Genomic DNA, 19,557 nt, shown 5'->3' on the forward strand with positions numbered 1-19,557 from the left:
AATGAAATATAAATACCACTTTTATATAGTACTAATACTAATTTTATAGTAGAGTATAATATAATGTTATTAAATATTTAAATATAAAGAAAAATAATGAATAGTAGTACAAAACTTGGTAGGCAATGCGTGTGTGTGTGTCCATATAAATGGCGCCAAAATAATCGGGTGGGGAAATGTAATCCCTTGATCATCTCCTATTTATAAACTACCTAAATATACGTATATAATGAATCACCTTACATTTTGCAATAAATTCACCAAACAAGAAAAATTGCATCGTTAAGGTCGATGATCATCTCTCCATCACCGCCATTCTCGAATCCAAACAAATAATGTCGATTTCCTCCCGCGTGGTGTGCCCCACCGAGCTGAGCTGGTGCCGCGCCGTCCCCACCGGCACCGGAATCACCGTGCTGGCCCTCCTGTTCTCGAAGCCCCCCGACCTCCCCTTCCTCGAAAACGCCCTCCGCACCCTCCAATCCTCCCACCCCATCCTCAACTCCAAGCTCCGCTTCGACCCCTCCTCCAACTCCTTCTCCTACGTCACCCCCCAATCCCCCTACCTCCAAATCCGCCCCTTCGATTCCCAATCCACCGCTCACATCCTCCGCTCCCCCGACCCCAATTCCAATCCGATCCCCCCTTTGCACCTCATCCTCGAGCACGAGCTCAACACCAACTCCTGGCAGAATCCCCGCCCTTCCTCCGACACCGATCTCTTCTTCGCCACCCTCTACTCGCTCGAGGGGGGAAATTCCGTGCTCGCGCTCCGCCTCCACACCTCCGCCTGCGACAGGGCGGCCGCCGGCGCGCTGCTTAAGGAGCTCGTCGCATTGATGGAGGAAAAACAGGGGATGATTCAAGGGGAATCGGGCAAGGAGATGAAGGTCAGTTTGGGGATTGAGGATTGCATCCCTTCCGGCCAGGGGAACAAGCCGTTTTGGTCGCGCGGCGTCGACATGTTGGGCCATTCTCTCAACTCTTTCCGCCTCGCCAATTTGAGCTTCAAGGACACCGCCTCGCCCAGGCTGTCGCGCGTCGTTAGGTTCAAAATGAGTGAGAACGATACTGGAAAAATTATGTCTGTAAGTTCAATTTTCTTAGGGTTTTCTAACCTGTGATTTCGTGATTGATAATTGATTTGATCAGATGTGGTAGTTTAGATAGGTGCATTGATGGCGGAAATGTTAATATTGGTGGATGATTGATTATTGTGTTGTGCATTACATTGACGATTGCTTCTTCTTAGTCTGTTGTTATGCGTGCTTGATTTGTTTGCGTAAGGATGTTAGTAATTTCTTTTTCTAGTTTTAGTTGGGATTAGATTAAACTCAGTTTGAATGCATGATGACAGCCATGGAAATGGCGAGTTGAGTAGATATCATGCTTAATATTGAAAGGGGTTCAACTTCAACTTTGAAGTTTGATGCAATATAGATGGTATAATGAATTTCTATCTATCTGCCTGAGACTGAAGGTTTTCCACTGTGTATGGTTTACATTTTGCCTGTAGATAATACAGGGTTTTGCTCCTGTTCAAATTCCCACTCGGTTATCCATATTTCTAAAAAATCGATCATTACTTAAAACCATGCGCTGGCTGGTTTTGTTGCTTTTCTAGAATTGGATTATTTTGCCTGCTAGATATTGACAGGAGAAACGTAAAGGCGAATATAACATCAGGTTAAGAAACAGTAGGTTTGCAACAATCTTGTTCCTGATAGAGAAAACTAGCATTGATAATGATGGAAATTGGAAACAATTCTGAGAAGAGTTGATGGGGCATTTTGAATAATGAACATTTACTCCATGTTTTCTTGGTTTGCATCATTTGGAAATGCAGTACTGCTTATGCAAAATGGATATATTGCCTGGTTGAACTCAAGATGATTTTTTTAAGTACTACTGACTAATTTTGATCTAACCATCCTGTAACTACTATTTCCCCTTACTGATTTCAGTTTTGGCATTACTTTCGCAGCGTTGCAACTCTAATAAGATAAAGTTAAGTGCAGCTTTAGCAGCAGCCGGATTAATTGCTTGCCATGCCTCAAAAAGGTTCTCTGATGAACAGTGGGAGAAGTATGCAGTTGTAACTCTCATGGATTGTCGACCTGCTCTTGATCCCGTGCTTAGCAGCCAACATATTGGTAAGTTCTGCTGGGTTCACTTTTAAAGTTAGAACCATGCTTAGTAATATGAGACTTTCACATAGTTTACAGCTCTTCAGTCTTCACACAAAAAATCATCTATTTTATCTTGATATGTATCACCTTGAGTTAAATGTGTAATCAGCTACTTCTCCAGATCTGTTGTTAACCATATTGGTCGAAATATTCCAGGTTTTTATCACACTGCCATTATGCACACTCATGATATTCATGGAGGAGAAAAATTGTGGGAGCTGGCAAAGCGAGTCCATTCTTCATTTATGGACTCGAAGAGCAAGAATAAGCATTTCACAGACATGGCCGATCTCAACTTCTTAATGTGCAAGGCAATAGAGAACCCGAGTTTGACCCCATCATCTTCTCTCAGAACTTCACTAATATCTGTCTTCGAGGACCCTATTTTCGATCCTCCAAACAAACTGAAGGAGACCATGGGGTTCGAAGACTTTGTTGGATGTGCCTCAGTTCACGGAGTAGGCCCATCAATTGCAGTATTCGACACAATAAGACGCGGAGCATTAGATTGTGTCTTTGTATATCCATTCCCATTGTTTTCAAGGGAGCAGATGAATGACTTTATAGATAGAATTAATAGGATTCTTTTGAAAGGAATTTAGCTTAATCGGTCGATACTACCGTGCTCAATATATGTTCTGTCTTGAAAATAGTTGTATACTTTGATGAATTATATTTTCATCCCAACTTTTGTTGGGCAATGTACAGTCAATGGCCCTGCAGTAGTACACTAGTACATGTTTTTGTAATTAGGATTTTAGCAAAAAATTTAAAATTATTTTTTGTAATTCTCAAATGAAAAACACAGATATCGTGAATCACTCTTTTGAAACCTTTCCACCGCCATCGTTCCTTCCCCAAATGCATCCTCAAAGCCTCTCTTTCTCTAAAACCCTAAACCCTAATCTTATCCCCTTCCCTTTCCAACCTCTCCTTCCGCCAATTCCCGCCTCCCATAAGCCTATCAAACTCAAACTTCGCTGCCAAATTATCCCCAAATTACCCGCCCAAAATGCCACCCACCGCCCGGACTTCCGCACATTCGCCGGACGGAGCAAAGGAAAGTCTGGAGGAAGCATCGACGGCGGCGCGGATCTCCTCCGGGAGTCCAAGCGGAATGCTCGCCGGAGAAGCAAGAAAATGGCGGAGAGCCTATTTTACCGATTGAAAAATCCCCACAAGAACTACCCGGATAATTTTTCGGAGGAGGAGCTCCAGATGATTGGTTTGGGCTATGATAGGTTGGTGAGGTTCATGGACAAGGACGACCCTAATTTGAAGCACCCGTACGATTGGTATAAATATGGCGAATTCGGGCCCTACTCCTGGCGTGGGATCGTATTGGGCGACCCCATTCGCGGCGACTTTTCCGACGAGCGTGTGACGATGATTGGCGAGGTCAGGGATCAGGAGGAGTGGGAGAAGATTGAGCAACACGACATGGCGAGGGAGTTTCAGAGGAGGTTAGACGCCATGGATAAGAGCAGGAAAAAGAGGTACTTTTGGGTGTTTGTGAGGCATCCGAAATGGAGAGTCTCTGATTTGCCATGGCAGCAGTGGACATTGGTGTGTGAGGTAGCTCTTGAAGCAGGGGATCAGAGGTTGGATAAGTGGACGCTGATGGGAAGGCTCGGGAACAAGGCGCGCGCAATGATCACGCAATGTGCTGCGTGGATGAGGCCCGACATTATATATGTCAAGAGGCCGGTTTACCAGTGCAGGTTCGAGCCACAAGATGACTTTTTCCAGCCTCTGGTGCCGTTGCTTGACCCAGAGACCGAGAAGGACTACATGTGTGAGCTGGTGAGGGATGATGGCAGCGTGGAGATGTGTACATATTTTGGAGGGTTGTGTAAGATTGTGAGGATCAGTCCGAAAGCTTTTGTGGATGATGTGACTAACGCGTATGAGAAGTTGAGCGATGAGGATAAGTCCAAGTGCTTGGAGTTCTTGCTGGGAAATCATCCAATGCTGCTCCTGCATCCATATACGAAAGAGTGGAAGGCAAAGTTGGAGGAAATGGAGTTGGGCTGTGACGCTCCTGACGATGATGATGGTAGAAAGAAGGTGGGGGGTGATTTTATAGATTGGGTTGAGGACGAGGGGAATGATGAGGAGGGGAATGTTGATGATGATGATGAGGAGGATCCGGATGATGTGATTCTTGATGTAAAAGATGCTGGGGATGAAGTATTAGGAATTCAAGAAGATGAAAGTTTGGAACCAGAGGAAGATGATAAGTATTGGGAAGAGGAGTTCAAGAAGGCGCTGAGAAGCAATGAGGCTATGGAGAAACTTGTAGAGAAAAGTATAGATGCAACAGAGAAGTATTACGAGGATATGGGGATACAAAAGAAGGAAAGAGAAGAGGGTGATGAGCTAGAAATGCGAGGTAAAAGGGCTAAAGTAAGCCAGGAAGAATGGAAGCGGCTTGGTTATGGACCGTATAGGAAGAAGGTGAAGAAGAGCAGGGTTCCACCGGGTTTGTTTTTACGCGCAGCTGTTAGACCTTTTACTTACAGAAATCTTGTTAAGGAGATTGTTCTTACCAGACATGCCATATTGGAAGGGGAAGTTGGTAGAGAGAAATGAGGTTTTGGCCATTGGAATGTGTGTGTAAAAACATTTGTTCAAGGTTGATGTTCAACTGTGTTGTCTGATGTAATCAATTGAGTTTGCTCCGGTGATGAATTGTGTTTCTGTTTATTGTAAAGTTGGGTTACCAATTTTTAAAATATTGAGGGAAAAAGTTAACACTTCTAAGGGCTTGCTTGGTTACTTTGAAAACGCGTGAAAAAGCCCACTTTTTAGCCATTTTCATGCTGTTTGGTTAGATATTTAGAGTTTCTGTCAGACCCAGTTCACCAGCCAAGCTATGGTTATTGGCCTTGAATATTTGGTTGAATGTGTATATTTTTGCTTGATTAGTATACAGTTACTTATAAGTTTTAAATAACAATCAATCTCTATGTTGCCAGCATAAAGAACAACTGATGGAAGCAAAAATTCCAAGAATCAAGTAAAACAATAGATGAATCATGCACTTTAAAATCACTATCACACTGCAAATAATGGTAATGTTTATCTTCATCCAAGAATGAAATCAAAATGAAAATGGTTATCTAGAGAAAAAAAAAATCATCAACAATCAGCCAAATGCATGATTCCTCAAATCTCACCTCCACGCTTCCACCCTTTCTTTATGCGAACTTACGCGACTTACAGCACTTAGATCCTTGTTTTTCTCTGCACATCTATCACAGTGAAGAGCTGATCTTGGAGCGCGTTTACTTGCTCCCTTCTTCGCCTCATTGGGATTGCTCGTCTGGCTGCTTTTCGCCCTTCTACCTTGAGCTTTTATAGCTGTTGCAGTTGCATTTACGCGTTCAACCCCATCGTCTCTCATTGGTCCAACAGAATTAGGACTTTCAGCAGGCAAATGATTATTGTCTCCCTTTCCTTCAGACAGTATGTTTTCTATTGAATTCAGAAAACCATGAGTTTGTCCATGGCAGATTCTTGATTCAGCCTGAGAGGTAGAGCTCATAATCTGATCCAACGGAGGTTCTTTGGCAGCTTCTGCTTCGTCGTCCTCGTTAACCTCCACGTGGTTTCTTGGTCTTGAGGTGCTGTGGTGACCATCCTCATCCGAAGGCTCTCCCTGCAGCACTGGACCAGCTTCGACCACACATTCCTCCCTCTCTCTCAGCGTCTTCACCACAAGGGTCTTGAGGAAATTCATCACTTGAACAGCATACATCAACGCTGTCAGAGGGTCCGACATCTGCAGCAAGAAACAAATAATGCATGGTTACAAGAAGAAAAACACAACAAATGGTGTGGGAGTTTTGTATGTTCCCTTTATGCGAACCTTGGTCATATTTGGTGCAAAAACCATCGCAATGTTGCGTGAATTCATCTTGTTGAAATGCTCAAACTGAGCAACATCAGCCATGAGGTTGACGGCCCAATCCAGCAACGCACCCTCTGTTGGTGGGAGGAACCCCAAGAGGCGAGAGCACTCTTCTTCTGACTGCGCCTCCATCACCTGCTCAGGAGGGAGAGAATCCAATATCCCACTCGGTAGCTCTCTAAACCAAGCCTACAAAGAAGAAGCAAACACACTTTAATCGCAAACTAGTAAAAAACCGTAACCAAACCTATGGTAACAAGTCAAAGCACCTTAAGTAGGCCTGCTAAGCAATGAACATCAATGTTTTCTGGGATCACCCCATTGTTTATCTGCTCCCTCGCATACTCTTCCTGGCCATTATCCGGATTGATTCGGAATATTCCTTCAAACTGGAATATAAGGAACACAAGTTACAACTCTTGTTGTATAAGCAAAAACAGATCAAGAATATCATCAGCTATCACATAGTTAATACCTGGAGACCGCCTTGCAAATACAAGCGCCTCTGCATCATAAGTAGTATGGTTGGCACGCAATTACCCCTGGGGTCGTACGAGAGCTGCATTGACTCTGTTGAAACCCCAAAAACTCTTGTGCTGCACCATAGAGATTTCGAGGTCAGTATGTGAACGAAAGAATGCACTTTCGAGGTAAATGGAAGCTGAACTAAGGCATAGGAAACTTGGAATTATGAGATTTTTCTTGAATTATCTAATGAAGCAGCCATCTAATACATAAGGATTAAAGATATGAGAAACTTAAGTCAGCCAAAACAGCAAAGCTTAAAACTCCTAAATCCTAACAAGATATGAATCAGAAGCACAAACAAAACAGGAAAGCTTGAAACTCCTAAATCATCACAAGATATGAATAAGAATGCACAAACAAAAGCCTTATATTTATGCAATGCAAATACACTTTATTAACAAGAATGAATGAGGCACCTGGCACTAGGAGGCCTTCTGGGAACCTCAGGCTCAAACTCAACAGGGAGGCCAAGAAAACCATTAAACCTATCAAATGTGACATGAGCAATGTGTCTGACATTAGTAGGCCAACCAATCTCCATAATCCTGTCACAATTCTCACCACTGATGCTCTTACACCCCACCAAAGATTTCCTGAAAACAGTGAGCAAAAGAGCCAAAACAGAGAAGTCGTCTTGGCCTCCCTCTTCCTCCCCACTTTCTACTTGTTGTTGTATACGTCTACAATAATTGGAGCCGTACAAATCTACAGGAGCAGGGCTAATAAGAGGGGAATGATTGAGTTGGCCAAAACCATCATTGCTTGAGGGAGTAATGGAGCTTGAAGGGGAAGGCAAATGGGAGGAGGATTGATGAAGTATATCTGTCATTCTGTTCAAAGAAGTGATTTTTTTTGGAATGGTTGTTGAGTGGAGTTGGATTGAAGCAAGAGTTTTATTGTTTTGGGTTCATTGCTTAGTCTGCAATTTGCTTAATTGACTAGGAATTGCTTTGCTTTGATGTAAAGAGAGGAGAGTTGCAATCAATGTGGTTATGGAGTTGTGTGTTTCTTTATAGTAAGTGATAATACCAATTAGTAACCAACAACGGTACCAAACACTCTCCAACTTTTTTTTGAATAATCCCTCGAAATTCTCACTATTGAATTTGCAGTTTTGGTCTATTTTTTTCTCAATAAAGCTATACAGCCGGGCCACACATACAAGGGTATAATTGTATGAAGCACTCATAAAATATTAAGAGAATTGAGCCAGTTATTAGTGCATTAGAATATAATTCTAAAAGAGTGATAATAGTAATAATGGTGATATTGGTAATATTAATTATTATACTATTCTTTTTAGAGTATATCGCATCTTAATAATCTTATTGATTTATAAAATATCGTAGGATCATTATAATTTTAGATTTTAATATTCTTAATTATTACTAATTACATATATGTGATATAGTTTTATAAATTAATATATGACGTATAAACTAATATTTACGTATTGTGATATAACAATATATTAATTACACTAATTAATTAGTATAAATGGTGTTTGTGTTTTCATATTTTAACATGTTTAAATTGTTATTATCGATTGAATTCTGTTTTTTTCCAATTGATATATTGGATCTGGATTAATATTTGACGATTTAATTTCAATTGTTATTCGATTTAATTGATAAATTTTTCAATTGATTTTCAATAATTAGAATATTTAATTGAATAATAGATATTCAATAACTTGTATATTTAATTAATAGTTAGAGGATAAATTAAGATGAATTTGGGATTTCAATTGAATTATTGAGAATTTCAATTAATTATAAAAAAATTAAAAAAATTAACAAAATTAATTAATAACAATATGAACATAGAGAGTGGAGTGCTAAAACTATTATTCATTCTAGTTATCAGACAATAACTCCCATAGTGGTTGACAATTGAAGACAAACAAACATGATTAAGTGCGTGGAATTATGTCTACAAAAGTGGCGCGCAAAATCCTAGTGGCCAACATAATTACCCAATTTGAGTGCATGTGACAAATTTAATTCAGTACAACAATTTCTTACGAAAAAGTGCAAGTTTAAAAATCAATAATTTAATTTATGCCACTGGTCTGACATTTTTTACGATAAAAAAAAATGTTGTAACTCAATCGTATCGAACATATTCGACCTTTTGAAATTGAATTACTCAACATTAATCAAAATTAATTTTGTCGTAGAGACAAGACTAATCTAAGAGCATCTCCAACAATGAGAGGTAATGGAAGAGGTATATTATCTATTGTATCTTCTGGAAAATGAAATATACCCTTTAAAAAAGTAACACATTTCAAAGGAAAAATGTATATAAAAAGATAAATAATTTTTAAAAATAAAATAATACTGTAAAATGTATTTAAAAATATAAACCGTAATACCTTCTCAAATATCTTTTCCCTTAGAGAATGATTTTTCATGAAAAGAAGACAAATATGGTAGTTATAAGATTTTATCTCTCCATTGATTGAGATGTAAAGATACCTCTTTAAAATTAAAAAGATATAATACGTTTTCAAATACCTCTCTCTCTAGATAATGATTTTTCATGCATAAAAAGTAAATTTGGTAGTTATCTAATTTTACCTCCCTATTTAATTCTCTCGTTGAAACTGCTCTTATACGTACTTATGATATTCTACCATTGGCATTAAGGTGGAGAAGAGGACATTTCAGAACTTTCATGGCAAAGTTTAATCATCAAATATCAAAATTTCAAAGTGCAATGTGAAATTTTGGTTTTTTACCAACTCATTTTTTATTGAAAAATTCATGAGTATACCATTGGGAAGGTTTCGATGATACCTTCTTAATTGTACGTCACGAATAAATCCAACTTCCAAATAAAAAGGCAAAATATAAAGTATAAACTACTTTCGTTACCCAAAACCAATAGTATGGGTATTGTTAGAGCTTTATGATAATTCATTTGGATTTAATCGGATTTATGTGAACCAAGTTATTGTCCAACAAAGTTGAACCTGAATTCTTTTACTTAAATTTGAAAATAATTTATGTATATAAAAAAAATTAACTTATTTTTATTATTATAATAAAAGATAAAATTTTTAGATCATCAATGTAGCTAATTAATTTAATAATAATATAAAAATATATAATTTAATAATACTTCTATTTTTTTTAAAAAATTGGTGTGGAATACAGGGACTTTGAAATGGTTCTAGCAATGCACTCTACTATGATATGTTATTTTAAATTCGTATATATTTCATCTCTATCCCATTTTATTTCAAACTAAGTTCTTTTCTAACTCACAATTTTCTCTTTAACATACAAATGTGTCTCTATTACAAGCTCAATAATTATACAAGCACTTTCGCAACTTATATAAGCTCTTGAATATTTATTTTTTAATAAACTCTAAACAATTGTAAGTTCATTAAAATAAACTTAATTAAACACCCATTATATTTTGTCTAATCCACTAAATTGAACACTGTTGTTATCACCATAGAATATTTCAAAGAGTAGTTGCGAGCAAGTCCACCACGCATCCCATATTATGAAAGTCAAGATCTGACTTAATCTCAAAAATATGTCGAGGAAAATAAACTTCAAACCCTCAACCTCAAATTTCATAAATAACTAAGCATGTATTTAGGCGTCATACTACATACTACTATATTTCTTGTCTTCCCATAGAAGTCTCCCATTGAACCTTAAAATAGCTCTTTCATGTTCATTACTTTTCAATCATAAAAGAAACCAGTTTGGGAATGATGAAAAACATAAGACATTCACAATTAGCATCAATAATATATAAGATGTATGTTGTCTAGATACTTGCAGCAAAGTAGAAACAAAATGACTTGAACAAAAAATATCCTGAAACATTAGATAACTTTAGAGGATTTGAACAAAAAACATACTGAAACACTAAACAAAACTTTAGAGAATACGAACAAAATTGTTGTCTTCAGATATACTCAAATATTCCTACCTAAAGTGGCTCCAGCCAATGTAATCAATCCATCACTTCTTTCTCCCTTTACTCTTTTTTGAAACAACAGTCCATCCATCCACAACTTGAGGAGCATCTTTCGTGCTACTTTCATCAGCCACAATATCAGTCAGATTGTGATCCGATTGGTGCTGTGGTTGTGGAGCATCAACTTCCATTGCTGACATGTTGTTCTCTATAATTGCATCATCTTCATCACTGTCTTCCTCATCATCGCTGTTGGGCTGACAAAATAGAAATCGAAAGAGAGGAAAACTGAAGTTACTGATGTGAGTAACATGAGTAGACTATTCATCAATCCTATAACATACTAATCAACATGGATATGGCTAACCACACAAGTTATAATACTAAAACTTCTCCCGTTAACACAGAAACATAGGAGATAGATGGCAGCAGTCTTACCTGTCTGGTATAAGAAACACTTGGAACATTTGTTTCTCGCAGCTTCTTTATTGAGTCAAACTGACCTTCTAAACATTCTTCACGCATTAGCATAAATTTTTCTGCAACCTGCGCAAAAAAAAAATCAAAGACAAAAAATGAAAATACGTCAATAGTATTTCATTGTAAGAATAAAAAAATGGAATATGGTGATTGATAAGTATGTATTCTAATAATCCTTCATCTTTGACCATGAAACAACTCAATCAAGTAGGTGATACTGATATCTATTGTTTGCAATCACCGTAGGAATCAATATTATTCAGAGTATAAATTGTGCATGATTGGAGTTTAGGAGTTTTTTCTATTCCACAAGTGGAATCCCCAGTCTGGCATGGTGTTTATCATAGGAAGTGTTTTTTATGTCAAACTAGCTACACAAGGCAAGTGCCTGCTTCCATTTTGAATATTGGCTCGTTGCATATAATATGACTATCTTAAGATGATAAGGTCAAGTGCAATAAGAGAATCCAGAGAAGTATCAGATAGATGGCGATCCCAGTTCCTTATTTTCTAGTAATTTTCTCCTTAATTATATAATTTGAGTAGAAAATTTTTGCTTTACTCTTCAATTTCCATCATACACACCAGCATGGGATATAGGTTGGGGCATAAGAAGTTAGTAAGCCTTCACATTATCACATATGAATGGACATGAACTAATTAGGAGGAGTCAAATTTAGGGCAAATAGATGAAGATGAATAGATGAAGATGAACAGATGAAGATGAACAGATGAAGATGATATACCTCCTCAACACTGCCGTCCTCAATATCAGTATTGAGAGAGTCCATGAATTCATAAAGTATAACCTCTACATCATCAATATACACTTGATCTGCACAACAAATAAAATCCAACAATTACTAAAACAAACTTAGGTTTTTATACTTGAATGAATGTCATCTCAATAACACTCTGTTTTAGAGTATGAATAGATATTAATTAAGCAGGTAGGTACGAGTTCAAGTGAGAAATACCTTTGGATTGAGTGAGGAAATTGAAGAGATTGTGGCCGAGCTGCTGCGATTTCTGGAGAGTGTCGCGGCCACCCCACCCGTTTTCGATGGCCATCCGCAGTGCAGCCCACCGAGAAAGAACCATCTGAATTCCATCGCCGAATTGCGCCGCTGCCTCCGGAGTCATACGCTGGTTGTTCATCCTTCGAATTTTGCCCTTTTTTCTTCTTCTCTTCGAAATTGACACAGAAAAGGAAAATTGAGAGATTGAAGAAGTTGGATCGTGTTTATACTTTGTCTGGGCTACCCTCTTTATTTTATTGTGGGCTCTTACACGATACTCAAAGGCCCAAAATAAATTTTTTCATGATTTTATGAACAAACAATAAATTTGTAAAAACACCCACTATATCCAACATTACCCTATTGTTTTATGATTTTATCTACCCAATTTATATATCCACATATTTTGGCAGCTATTCAGAAATTACATCTTAAAGACTCGAAAAATATTTTATAAGATGTATACAATAAATTTTATCAAACATCCATTTCATCTATCTTTATCATTTATGCTCATAGTGTATTTGTCACCTGTTATTAAAAATGAAAAGGATTTTGGTGGTCTTTATTGTTAATATATTACACTAAATGAGACATAATTAACGTTTTAAGTAAGAATTTCTCCAAGCCGAATTAGATCGGGAATTAGACATAATACTTGTTGGCTTGAAGAAAGTGTAAATATTGGGAATACACTTGTCTTGCTTTGCTTGATCGATTGGATGAAAATATAAATTATTACTTGTGTGGATGATAGGATCCTCTAGTATCTAAATCACACCTAAGATCGCGTCTAAATCTCTCTCAATCTCAACGTATCTTTTAATAGTATTTAATTTTGCATACCTTTTATAATCTGTTTGATTTATTTATCTTGCTTGTTTTACAAGATACGTGCGTGTTAGGGTTTATCTTCCTTTTGTCCTCATTACAAACGTGTATGCTCAATCCCGATGGATCAAGGATCTATCAGTGGAATAGAGTTGTCACTTGCCAAAACCGAGTCCTAAGCTTCTATTTATAGTTAGGAAAAGATCGAGCTTCAAAAGGTAATAAATTTGGGTAAAATCTTATATTTTGAATAGAAATTATAACTTTGTATGGAAAGGTTTGCATTGTCTTGCATCTCAAATCAACCTGGGCTTTGGACACTCAACTCACCTGCAAAACATTAGTTATCCTGTCATATAGAGATATGCCATCAAATAGTCACTACAAATTTAAATATAATTTTTACCCTAGCAAGAATAAAGAATGTAGCATTTAACGTTTTGAGTGCAGGGAGGTGTGGTGAAAGAGCCAATATGTCAATAGTACCCAACAAAAACAATGCTCGTTTTACTTATTTTCATGTCTCTCATTGCCATATTATTGATGTGTAGACATCTGTGGACCACTTCAATGTTAATCATACCTTAATTAGGAGTTAAATAAACTCAAACCAGGAGTTCAATTGAATTCTAATGGAAAGAAGATTGATAAATTCTAATTAATAGCTAATTAGTCCCTAATGTAAGCTACTAAATGCGGACGTTTATATGGAAAGAAGTTTAATATAGTATATGTGATTAAGATGAAGAGTATGATTGTGATTTATGAAACATGAAGATCAATGATATTCATTAGAACGAGCATATGCAGATATGCTCCAACAACAAATCTCAAACTTTTTTCTCAAATATTTGATCCCAACTAACCTCAATTTGCATTAACATTCGAACACCTTTAAATGCCCTTTAATTGTTCAAAGAACATTCCAATCGGCCAACATTTTTTAGCGCCATCTTTATTTTCATCTTAGTACTAATCTAACCAATTTTCTCTCCAAAACAATAAATAATCCTAAGTATACTCCAGAATTAAAATATTTAAACTCCAAAATCACTGACTCCTATACTAAGCTGCTAAAAATCTACAGTCACTTTCCATATAAAAGTTGCAAAATTATGTAGATACTTGCAAGATCTGATGCTTTGATGATAATATACCACTGGTATTATCAATCGATAAGGAATACTAGGAACCTAGGCCATAACACAAGAATCAATAGCAACCAATACTAATCTAATCATTTGAAGGCCTTTTCACAAAACTAAAAGATAGAGAGAAGATTTTGAATTATGATAATTCGTGGTGTGAAAAAAAGAAACTCTGCTTATCAGGTAATAATGTAGCAAAAAATGAGGAATCCGAAATAGAGAATAAAGAATGGAAACGGAAAGAAGGAACCCATTTTTTGTGGCCCTGAGCAGGAAAGAATAAGCAACATTCTTGACTTGGGAATCTGGCTTGTCACCTTTACTTTGGTTAATATTCCGATATTCCATTCTCTTCGAATCTCAAGCTTTCCTGCACCGAATAGTAGCATAGCATCCCATAGTCGTTTTTATCATTCCGGTTTCGTTTCAGCCAATACAATTATGCAAACACGTGTAGCCGCGGCCAATCAGCACGATGCATAGGTTCCTGTCATTGAATGAATGAAAGATTAAAGTCCATTAAAAGGAAAGTGGAGGTACTAGACAGAACAGCCCAATTTTAAAGTGGATAAATTGTACATGGATGCAAGAACCACTTTAATTGTAAAAGTGAAAGCTGCAGCTCGATTGGAACATCCACACACAAAGAAGATGAATGTTATTTACTTGGCATAGATTAGCTCATTGACTATTAAACAGGAAGTATTGTTATCAAAGAAATGCCAAAAAAAGTAATAAGAACTTAGACAACAAATATTAGTCCGTTGGCTGATTTTACACTTGCAAAAAGTAAAGCAAATAAATGGTAATCTTCTAGTTGTGATTAGTCATGTTTCCAGGCTACAGCCAATGCAAGTATAAATGTAAGTACAACCCCTTCTCTTTTCCGAAGGGCCCACTGAAGTGCACCAAATTCCTTGTGCCAATTAAAAGATCTATTTGGGAATTAAGTCCATGATGAATAAGTACCATACTTACTAAAGGAGACATAAAAAAGAATGTGTTCTTTATGCTATTCCTGGCCTTCAAACAAGCATTTTTCCCACTTTTATGACTTGATGAACTAAATTAGATTTAATAACACTTGCTATAATTTATAGAATTGATTTTGCAAGAAAGATATGCCCAAATCCATTTACTTTTAAAGAGGAAACAAGAAGAATCTCCCATCTCCATCTAAGTGGATGAATGAGTGAGGTAGCAATTAAATACTCCATCAGTCCCATAAAAGTATGCACTTTTGGTTGGACACAAGTTTTAATGCAAAATTGGTGAAGTAAGAGAGAGATAGAAAGAAAAAGTAATTAAAATATTATTAATGGAAAATGAGTCCACCTCAATAGAGAGAAGAGTTTCCATAATTAGAAAGTGCATGCTCTTGTGGGACGGACTAAAAAGGAAAGACTGCATACTCTTGTGGGACGGAGGGCGTATTTATTTTTTTCAAGACAAACTCGTTTTATATACGTGTCTAAAAGTCTACGCACCCCAGATGGCTAAGTTACTATTTTTGTCAAGTTAAACATATAAACTAAGTTTTATGTATGATTGAACCTTCGCATGCTTCCTTAACTGTTATATCCTGTGACAGGCTAAGAGGAAAAGAAATGAATTTCTTACCCAATCTGGACTTGAAAGGGTTCAACAAGGAGCATCAAGTCTCTGGTATTGTTAATTATTTGTCCCCCTTGAGAAGAATTGTAGCAAAGATGCAACTGGAAGCTTTTGTCAACAGAACCTTCCATTAAAAAAATATGACTAGAATTGTTTCAGGACATCGTAGATAGTGGGATTCCTCAAATGCCCATCAGATGGAAAAGAATTCCACCATACATTCCTGGAATAAGGTTCGAAAACTTTGCAGATGACAAGTATGAACGAACCAAGAAGAAAGACTCAGGTGGATCTATTTGTACCTATCACAGGATAATGCATTTCTAACATGGCCATAGTGTTAACTGTGTAAGGAATTTTAAATGCGTAGTGCTGTCAGATATCGGAAAAGGGGAGTTGGGGACCATAGATGCGTGGAAACGGAAGGACAAGATTTTAGTTCTAGTCATTACAAAGATTGGATTGCATCTGATATTCTTTTACCCCTGCCAAAGATTCTATTCCTCACTTGTATCGCACTCCGAACACCCCCCCCCCCCCCCCCCCCATTCAACCAAGTAAGCTTATAAGACATCCCTCGGCTACATTTCAAGTACGTAAAAATCGATCAAGTAACAGATAAGAGCAGGACAGAAAGCTTTACCAAGTATCAGATAAAATTGTCCTTTTCAGGTATGATGATTTCCTGATACTGATATAATCCTTCCACAATCTGCAACTGAAACTAATGCTTGCGAATTGTCATATCAAAGATAATACAATGTATCACCGTCGCCACCACCAAGAAAAGAATGTTCATCCTTCCTCGAGGATGTCCATTCCATCGGAAAGATGCATGTTCCTTCAAGGTGTGACTGCCACAGGAGATTCTGGTCTTGTACTTTCAAGTGATGCTAAGCCAAGACTGAAATGGACTCTAGACCTCCACGAACGGTTCACCGAAGCAGTGAACCAATTGGGAGGGGCAGAAAGTAAGCATGAATCCAATTGCTGGATATCATATTGCATTGTCCTGTGTTTGGCTAATATATTATTCTTGCAGAAGCTACACCAAAGTCAGTCTTGAAACTTATGGGCATCCCGGGATTGACCTTATATCACTTGAAGAGTCACCTTCAGGTATATTTCAACAGAAATAGACCTCTCTATATTACTCCATTTAGGTTAACAAAATCATTAAAGAATAGTATCCATATAAAGATGGACAGAACCTTGAATTGATTTGTCTATAAGCCTGAATTCTTACTTCATTTCTGCTACAAGTATGTAATAAATGTAAGAACTGGATGCTCATTTTCCAAAATTTGCATGCAGAAGTACAGATTGAGCAAGAACCTCCACCAGCAAGCTAATAGTGGGAGCAATAAAGCTGGTAAGGAATCCTATGATTTACAATAAACTGAACTTACATGGATAAAGATCAAGCACAAGTTCCATATATATTTTGCTTAACTTGCTGATAACTGATTTGCAGCCAAAGCAGACAGACTCCCTGAGGTAAATGGACCTCACGTGTCCAATCACAACATTTCAAACCAAGCAACAAGGTACTAACTGGAATATCTAAGGATACGGATTTATTTTGATTCCATATGTACATTTTGTCTAACATTAATTTTGTATATCTCACTCTAGAAACGTACAATTGGATGAAGCAATACAGATGCAAATTGAAGTGCAACAAAGACTACATGAACAGCTGGAGGTAAACAACTTAAAATTATTCAATTCAATTAGCTAATAGTACCTGTTTCTCCTTCACATAATTGCGCTAACAAAAATAAATTGTAAATTACTACTGCAAATCTGTATGTACTGCACAAGACAAAGTTAACGATTAGAAGAATAAACTAATGCTAATAATATATACAGACTACAGACATACTATATAAGAAGATAAGGAAAGAAAAGTTGCTTGATGAGTACTATATAAATCATTTGGTAGAGTAATGTCCCAATAACATCATCTGTTATATAATAAGCCTCTAGCTCAACAATTTCAAGTCTAGTTCCTTCAAAGAACTAATGATCACATTTTCGGAAGTGATCACAAATATTCAAAATAATCCTGATGTTGGTAACAGTGGTTAACGGTTACTCTATTTTCACAGGTACAACGTCATCTGCAGATGCGAATAGAGGCTCAAGGCAAATACTTGCAATCTGTACTAGAAAAAGCACAGGAATCACTCGGAAGACAAAACGTTGGAACACCTGGTCTGGAGGCAGCCAAGGTCCAATTATCCGAGTTGGTCTCGCAAGTATCAAACCAGTGCCTGAACTCTACATTTTCAAGAATAAATGACCTCTCAGACCTGTGTCTGCAGCAGCAAGCACAAACCACACAGCCAAAAGATTGTTCAGGTGACAGCTGCTTAACCTCATGCGAAGGTACCATAAGGGACCATGAGCTGTACGACAACCCTTTGGGCTTAAAAACGATGAATTTTAGAGCACCTATAGAGCAGATGATTGACGAAAAAGATACCGGTCTACACAAGATGGAGCATAGATGGCATGAGAACCTGAAATATGGTGGTAAATATCTTTCAACAGGAAATGACAATGTGGACAACGCATTTGTTACTGAAACGAATCCCAGTAGTTTATCGATGAGCATCGGCCTTCAAAGTGTTGAATGGGATGTTAATGGGAGCAATCCAAAGGAAAGGATCAATGGAGCAGAAGAAGCAGATACCAAATGTATAGGGCAGAACGCAATGAAACCAGATAAGCAGAAGTCTTCCTCAGAATCAAAACTACCTTTCTTCCCAGCAAAATTGGATCTTAACATGAACTGTGAAAAGGATGTTGATTCAAGCTACAAGCAGCTTGATTTAAATGGTTTTAGCTGGAATTGAGAGACAAACAATGTAAAATCTGCATTGAAGAGGTAGTTGCCTCCATTTTGTTATGGGAAATGATCATTTACCAGTTCAAATAGAAGAAAACAGAAAACAAATTCTCCTGATTGTCTCGAACACTGTTGTATATCGAGGTGTATGTATACAATTTTTTTCAACAGTGATTCCAAATACATCAGCATCATACTCTGTTTCTTAACAGTCTAATGAAAATGAATTCTACTCTTTCAAACTCCAATAAAATGCGCAAGGCTCATGGATGGATCATAATGAATAAAATGCGCAAGGCTCATGGATCGAACATAATGATTTCAAAGAATATAGTGATTCAACTATAAAAATGCGTATCCAAATACAAAGTAGGAGTATTTCATAAACAAATACAATCAGTAATTGCTGTTTTTAGATAAGGGCGCAACGCTCAAATTACCTCAATTTACTGTGATACCGGGATACTGATTATTTACCGCGGCGGTGATGGACTCCATTAGTGAAGATCATAATAATTCTACTCCCTCCTCTGGTAGACTCATTTTGCTATTGGTTTCTCTCTTCATTACCTTTTTCATTTCCTACTCACTACTATTAAACCAATGGAGTATTAACACAATTTTTCTTAAATTGTATGCCGAAAAGAAAAGTCTCTACTATTATGATCGAGGAGTATGAAAAAAGAAAATAGAAAAATGAAATCACCCACTTTGGTCACTTCTAATTTTTTTTTCATAAACTTCAAAAATAGTTGGATTATATTACGGCTTTTTCTCGAAGTGGACGAATACAACCCTCCGTCTCAAACAAGATGACCCCTTCCTTGAACGGCACGAGATTTTTACTTCCGAGACTTTTTGTGTTTGGGAGACTTTTTTATTTACTTCCGAGAAATCATAAGATGCATTTGGATTTCACGTCTTTAAGAAAGACCGCATAATGCATTGGGAACTAAGGTTTCGCGACACAGCGTTTAGTCCGCATCCATTGTCACTTGCACAATCTAACATTTACTCCCTCCGTTTGCCATTAAAT

General features: G+C 37.2%; 5 protein-coding genes across 6 annotated transcripts; 3 read left to right on the plus strand and 2 right to left on the minus strand.

Moving 5' to 3' along the window:
• Positions 1-223: 223 nt before the first annotated feature.
• LOC148932310 (uncharacterized) lies at positions 224-2,911 on the plus strand. The gene is made up of 3 exons (XM_089065709.1): positions 224-1,088; positions 1,985-2,153; positions 2,346-2,911. The coding sequence occupies exons 1-3, from the start codon at positions 336-338 to the stop codon at positions 2,789-2,791; spliced, it is 1,368 nt and encodes a 455-aa protein (XP_088921835.1). The 5' UTR covers positions 224-335; the 3' UTR covers positions 2,792-2,911.
• A 45-nt stretch (positions 2,912-2,956) lies between these two features.
• On the plus strand, positions 2,957-4,952 carry LOC148932311 (uncharacterized). The gene has a single exon (XM_089065708.1). It carries the CDS (start codon positions 2,985-2,987, stop codon positions 4,779-4,781), a length of 1,797 nt encoding a protein of 598 aa, XP_088921834.1. The 5' UTR covers positions 2,957-2,984; the 3' UTR covers positions 4,782-4,952.
• Positions 4,953-5,221: 269 nt separating this feature from the next.
• LOC148932312 (rho GTPase-activating protein 4-like) lies at positions 5,222-7,599 on the minus strand. The gene is made up of 5 exons (XM_089063722.1): positions 7,047-7,599; positions 6,578-6,698; positions 6,372-6,491; positions 6,061-6,291; positions 5,222-5,973 (listed from the first exon to the last, which is right to left on the minus strand). Exons 1-5 carry the CDS (start codon positions 7,457-7,459, stop codon positions 5,365-5,367), a joined length of 1,494 nt encoding a protein of 497 aa, XP_088919848.1. The 5' UTR covers positions 7,460-7,599; the 3' UTR covers positions 5,222-5,364.
• A 2,857-nt stretch (positions 7,600-10,456) lies between these two features.
• Positions 10,457-12,270, minus strand: LOC125198862 (uncharacterized). Its single transcript, XM_048097111.2, has 4 exons — positions 12,033-12,270; positions 11,802-11,890; positions 11,014-11,121; positions 10,457-10,832 (listed from the first exon to the last, which is right to left on the minus strand). Exons 1-4 carry the CDS (start codon positions 12,211-12,213, stop codon positions 10,620-10,622), a joined length of 591 nt encoding a protein of 196 aa, XP_047953068.1. The 5' UTR covers positions 12,214-12,270; the 3' UTR covers positions 10,457-10,619.
• A 3,933-nt stretch (positions 12,271-16,203) lies between these two features.
• Positions 16,204-18,715, plus strand: LOC148932313 (myb-related protein 2-like). 2 transcript variants are annotated; one of them, XM_089063456.1, is made up of 7 exons: positions 16,204-16,339; positions 16,420-16,638; positions 16,710-16,786; positions 16,982-17,039; positions 17,142-17,214; positions 17,303-17,372; positions 17,779-18,715. In XM_089063456.1, the coding sequence occupies exons 2-7, from the start codon at positions 16,428-16,430 to the stop codon at positions 18,526-18,528; spliced, it is 1,239 nt and encodes a 412-aa protein (XP_088919582.1). In that variant the 5' UTR covers positions 16,204-16,339; positions 16,420-16,427; the 3' UTR covers positions 18,529-18,715. The 2 variants fall into 2 exon arrangements, with proteins under 2 accessions (XP_088919582.1, XP_088919581.1); XM_089063455.1 differs by lacking the exon at positions 16,204-16,339 and having other exon boundaries at positions 16,356-16,638.
• Positions 18,716-19,557: the final 842 nt, after the last annotated feature.

This window comes from Salvia hispanica, chromosome 2 (assembly GCF_029641045.1).
Source record: "Salvia hispanica isolate PSC_SH4W2 chromosome 2, Shi_PSC_v1, whole genome shotgun sequence".
NCBI lineage: Eukaryota > Viridiplantae > Streptophyta > Magnoliopsida > Lamiales > Lamiaceae > Salvia > Salvia hispanica.

What these genes read in the sequence shown, in the direction of transcription:
- LOC148932310 (XM_089065709.1), top strand. Translation starts at nt 336, where the DNA reads ATGTCGATTTCCTCCCGCGTGGTGTGCCCCACCGAGCTGAGCTGGTGC. An exon ending in ATACTGGAAAAATTATGTCT is followed by an intron (nt 1,089 to 1,984) that starts GTAAGTTCAATT and finishes TTACTTTCGCAG; the next exon opens with CGTTGCAACTCTAATAAGAT. An exon ending in GCTTAGCAGCCAACATATTG is followed by an intron (nt 2,154 to 2,345) that starts GTAAGTTCTGCT and finishes GAAATATTCCAG; the next exon opens with GTTTTTATCACACTGCCATT.
- LOC148932311 (XM_089065708.1), top strand. Translation starts at nt 2,985, where the DNA reads ATGAAAAACACAGATATCGTGAATCACTCTTTTGAAACCTTTCCACCG.
- LOC148932312 (XM_089063722.1), bottom strand. Translation starts at nt 7,459, where the DNA reads ATGACAGATATACTTCATCAATCCTCCTCCCATTTGCCTTCCCCTTCA. An exon ending in ATTTGCAAGGCGGTCTCCAG is followed by an intron (nt 6,492 to 6,577) that starts GTATTAACTATG and finishes CTTATATTCCAG; the next exon opens with TTTGAAGGAATATTCCGAAT. An exon ending in TTGCACCAAATATGACCAAG is followed by an intron (nt 5,974 to 6,060) that starts GTTCGCATAAAG and finishes TTCTTGCTGCAG; the next exon opens with ATGTCGGACCCTCTGACAGC.
- LOC125198862 (XM_048097111.2), bottom strand. Translation starts at nt 12,213, where the DNA reads ATGAACAACCAGCGTATGACTCCGGAGGCAGCGGCGCAATTCGGCGAT. An exon ending in AGGACGGCAGTGTTGAGGAG is followed by an intron (nt 11,122 to 11,801) that starts GTATATCATCTT and finishes TTTTTTGCGCAG; the next exon opens with GTTGCAGAAAAATTTATGCT. An exon ending in GTGTTTCTTATACCAGACAG is followed by an intron (nt 10,833 to 11,013) that starts GTAAGACTGCTG and finishes CTATTTTGTCAG; the next exon opens with CCCAACAGCGATGATGAGGA.
- LOC148932313 (XM_089063455.1), top strand. Translation starts at nt 16,395, where the DNA reads ATGCTTGCGAATTGTCATATCAAAGATAATACAATGTATCACCGTCGC. An exon ending in TAGTGGGAGCAATAAAGCTG is followed by an intron (nt 17,040 to 17,141) that starts GTAAGGAATCCT and finishes ACTGATTTGCAG; the next exon opens with CCAAAGCAGACAGACTCCCT. An exon ending in GACTACATGAACAGCTGGAG is followed by an intron (nt 17,373 to 17,778) that starts GTAAACAACTTA and finishes CTATTTTCACAG; the next exon opens with GTACAACGTCATCTGCAGAT.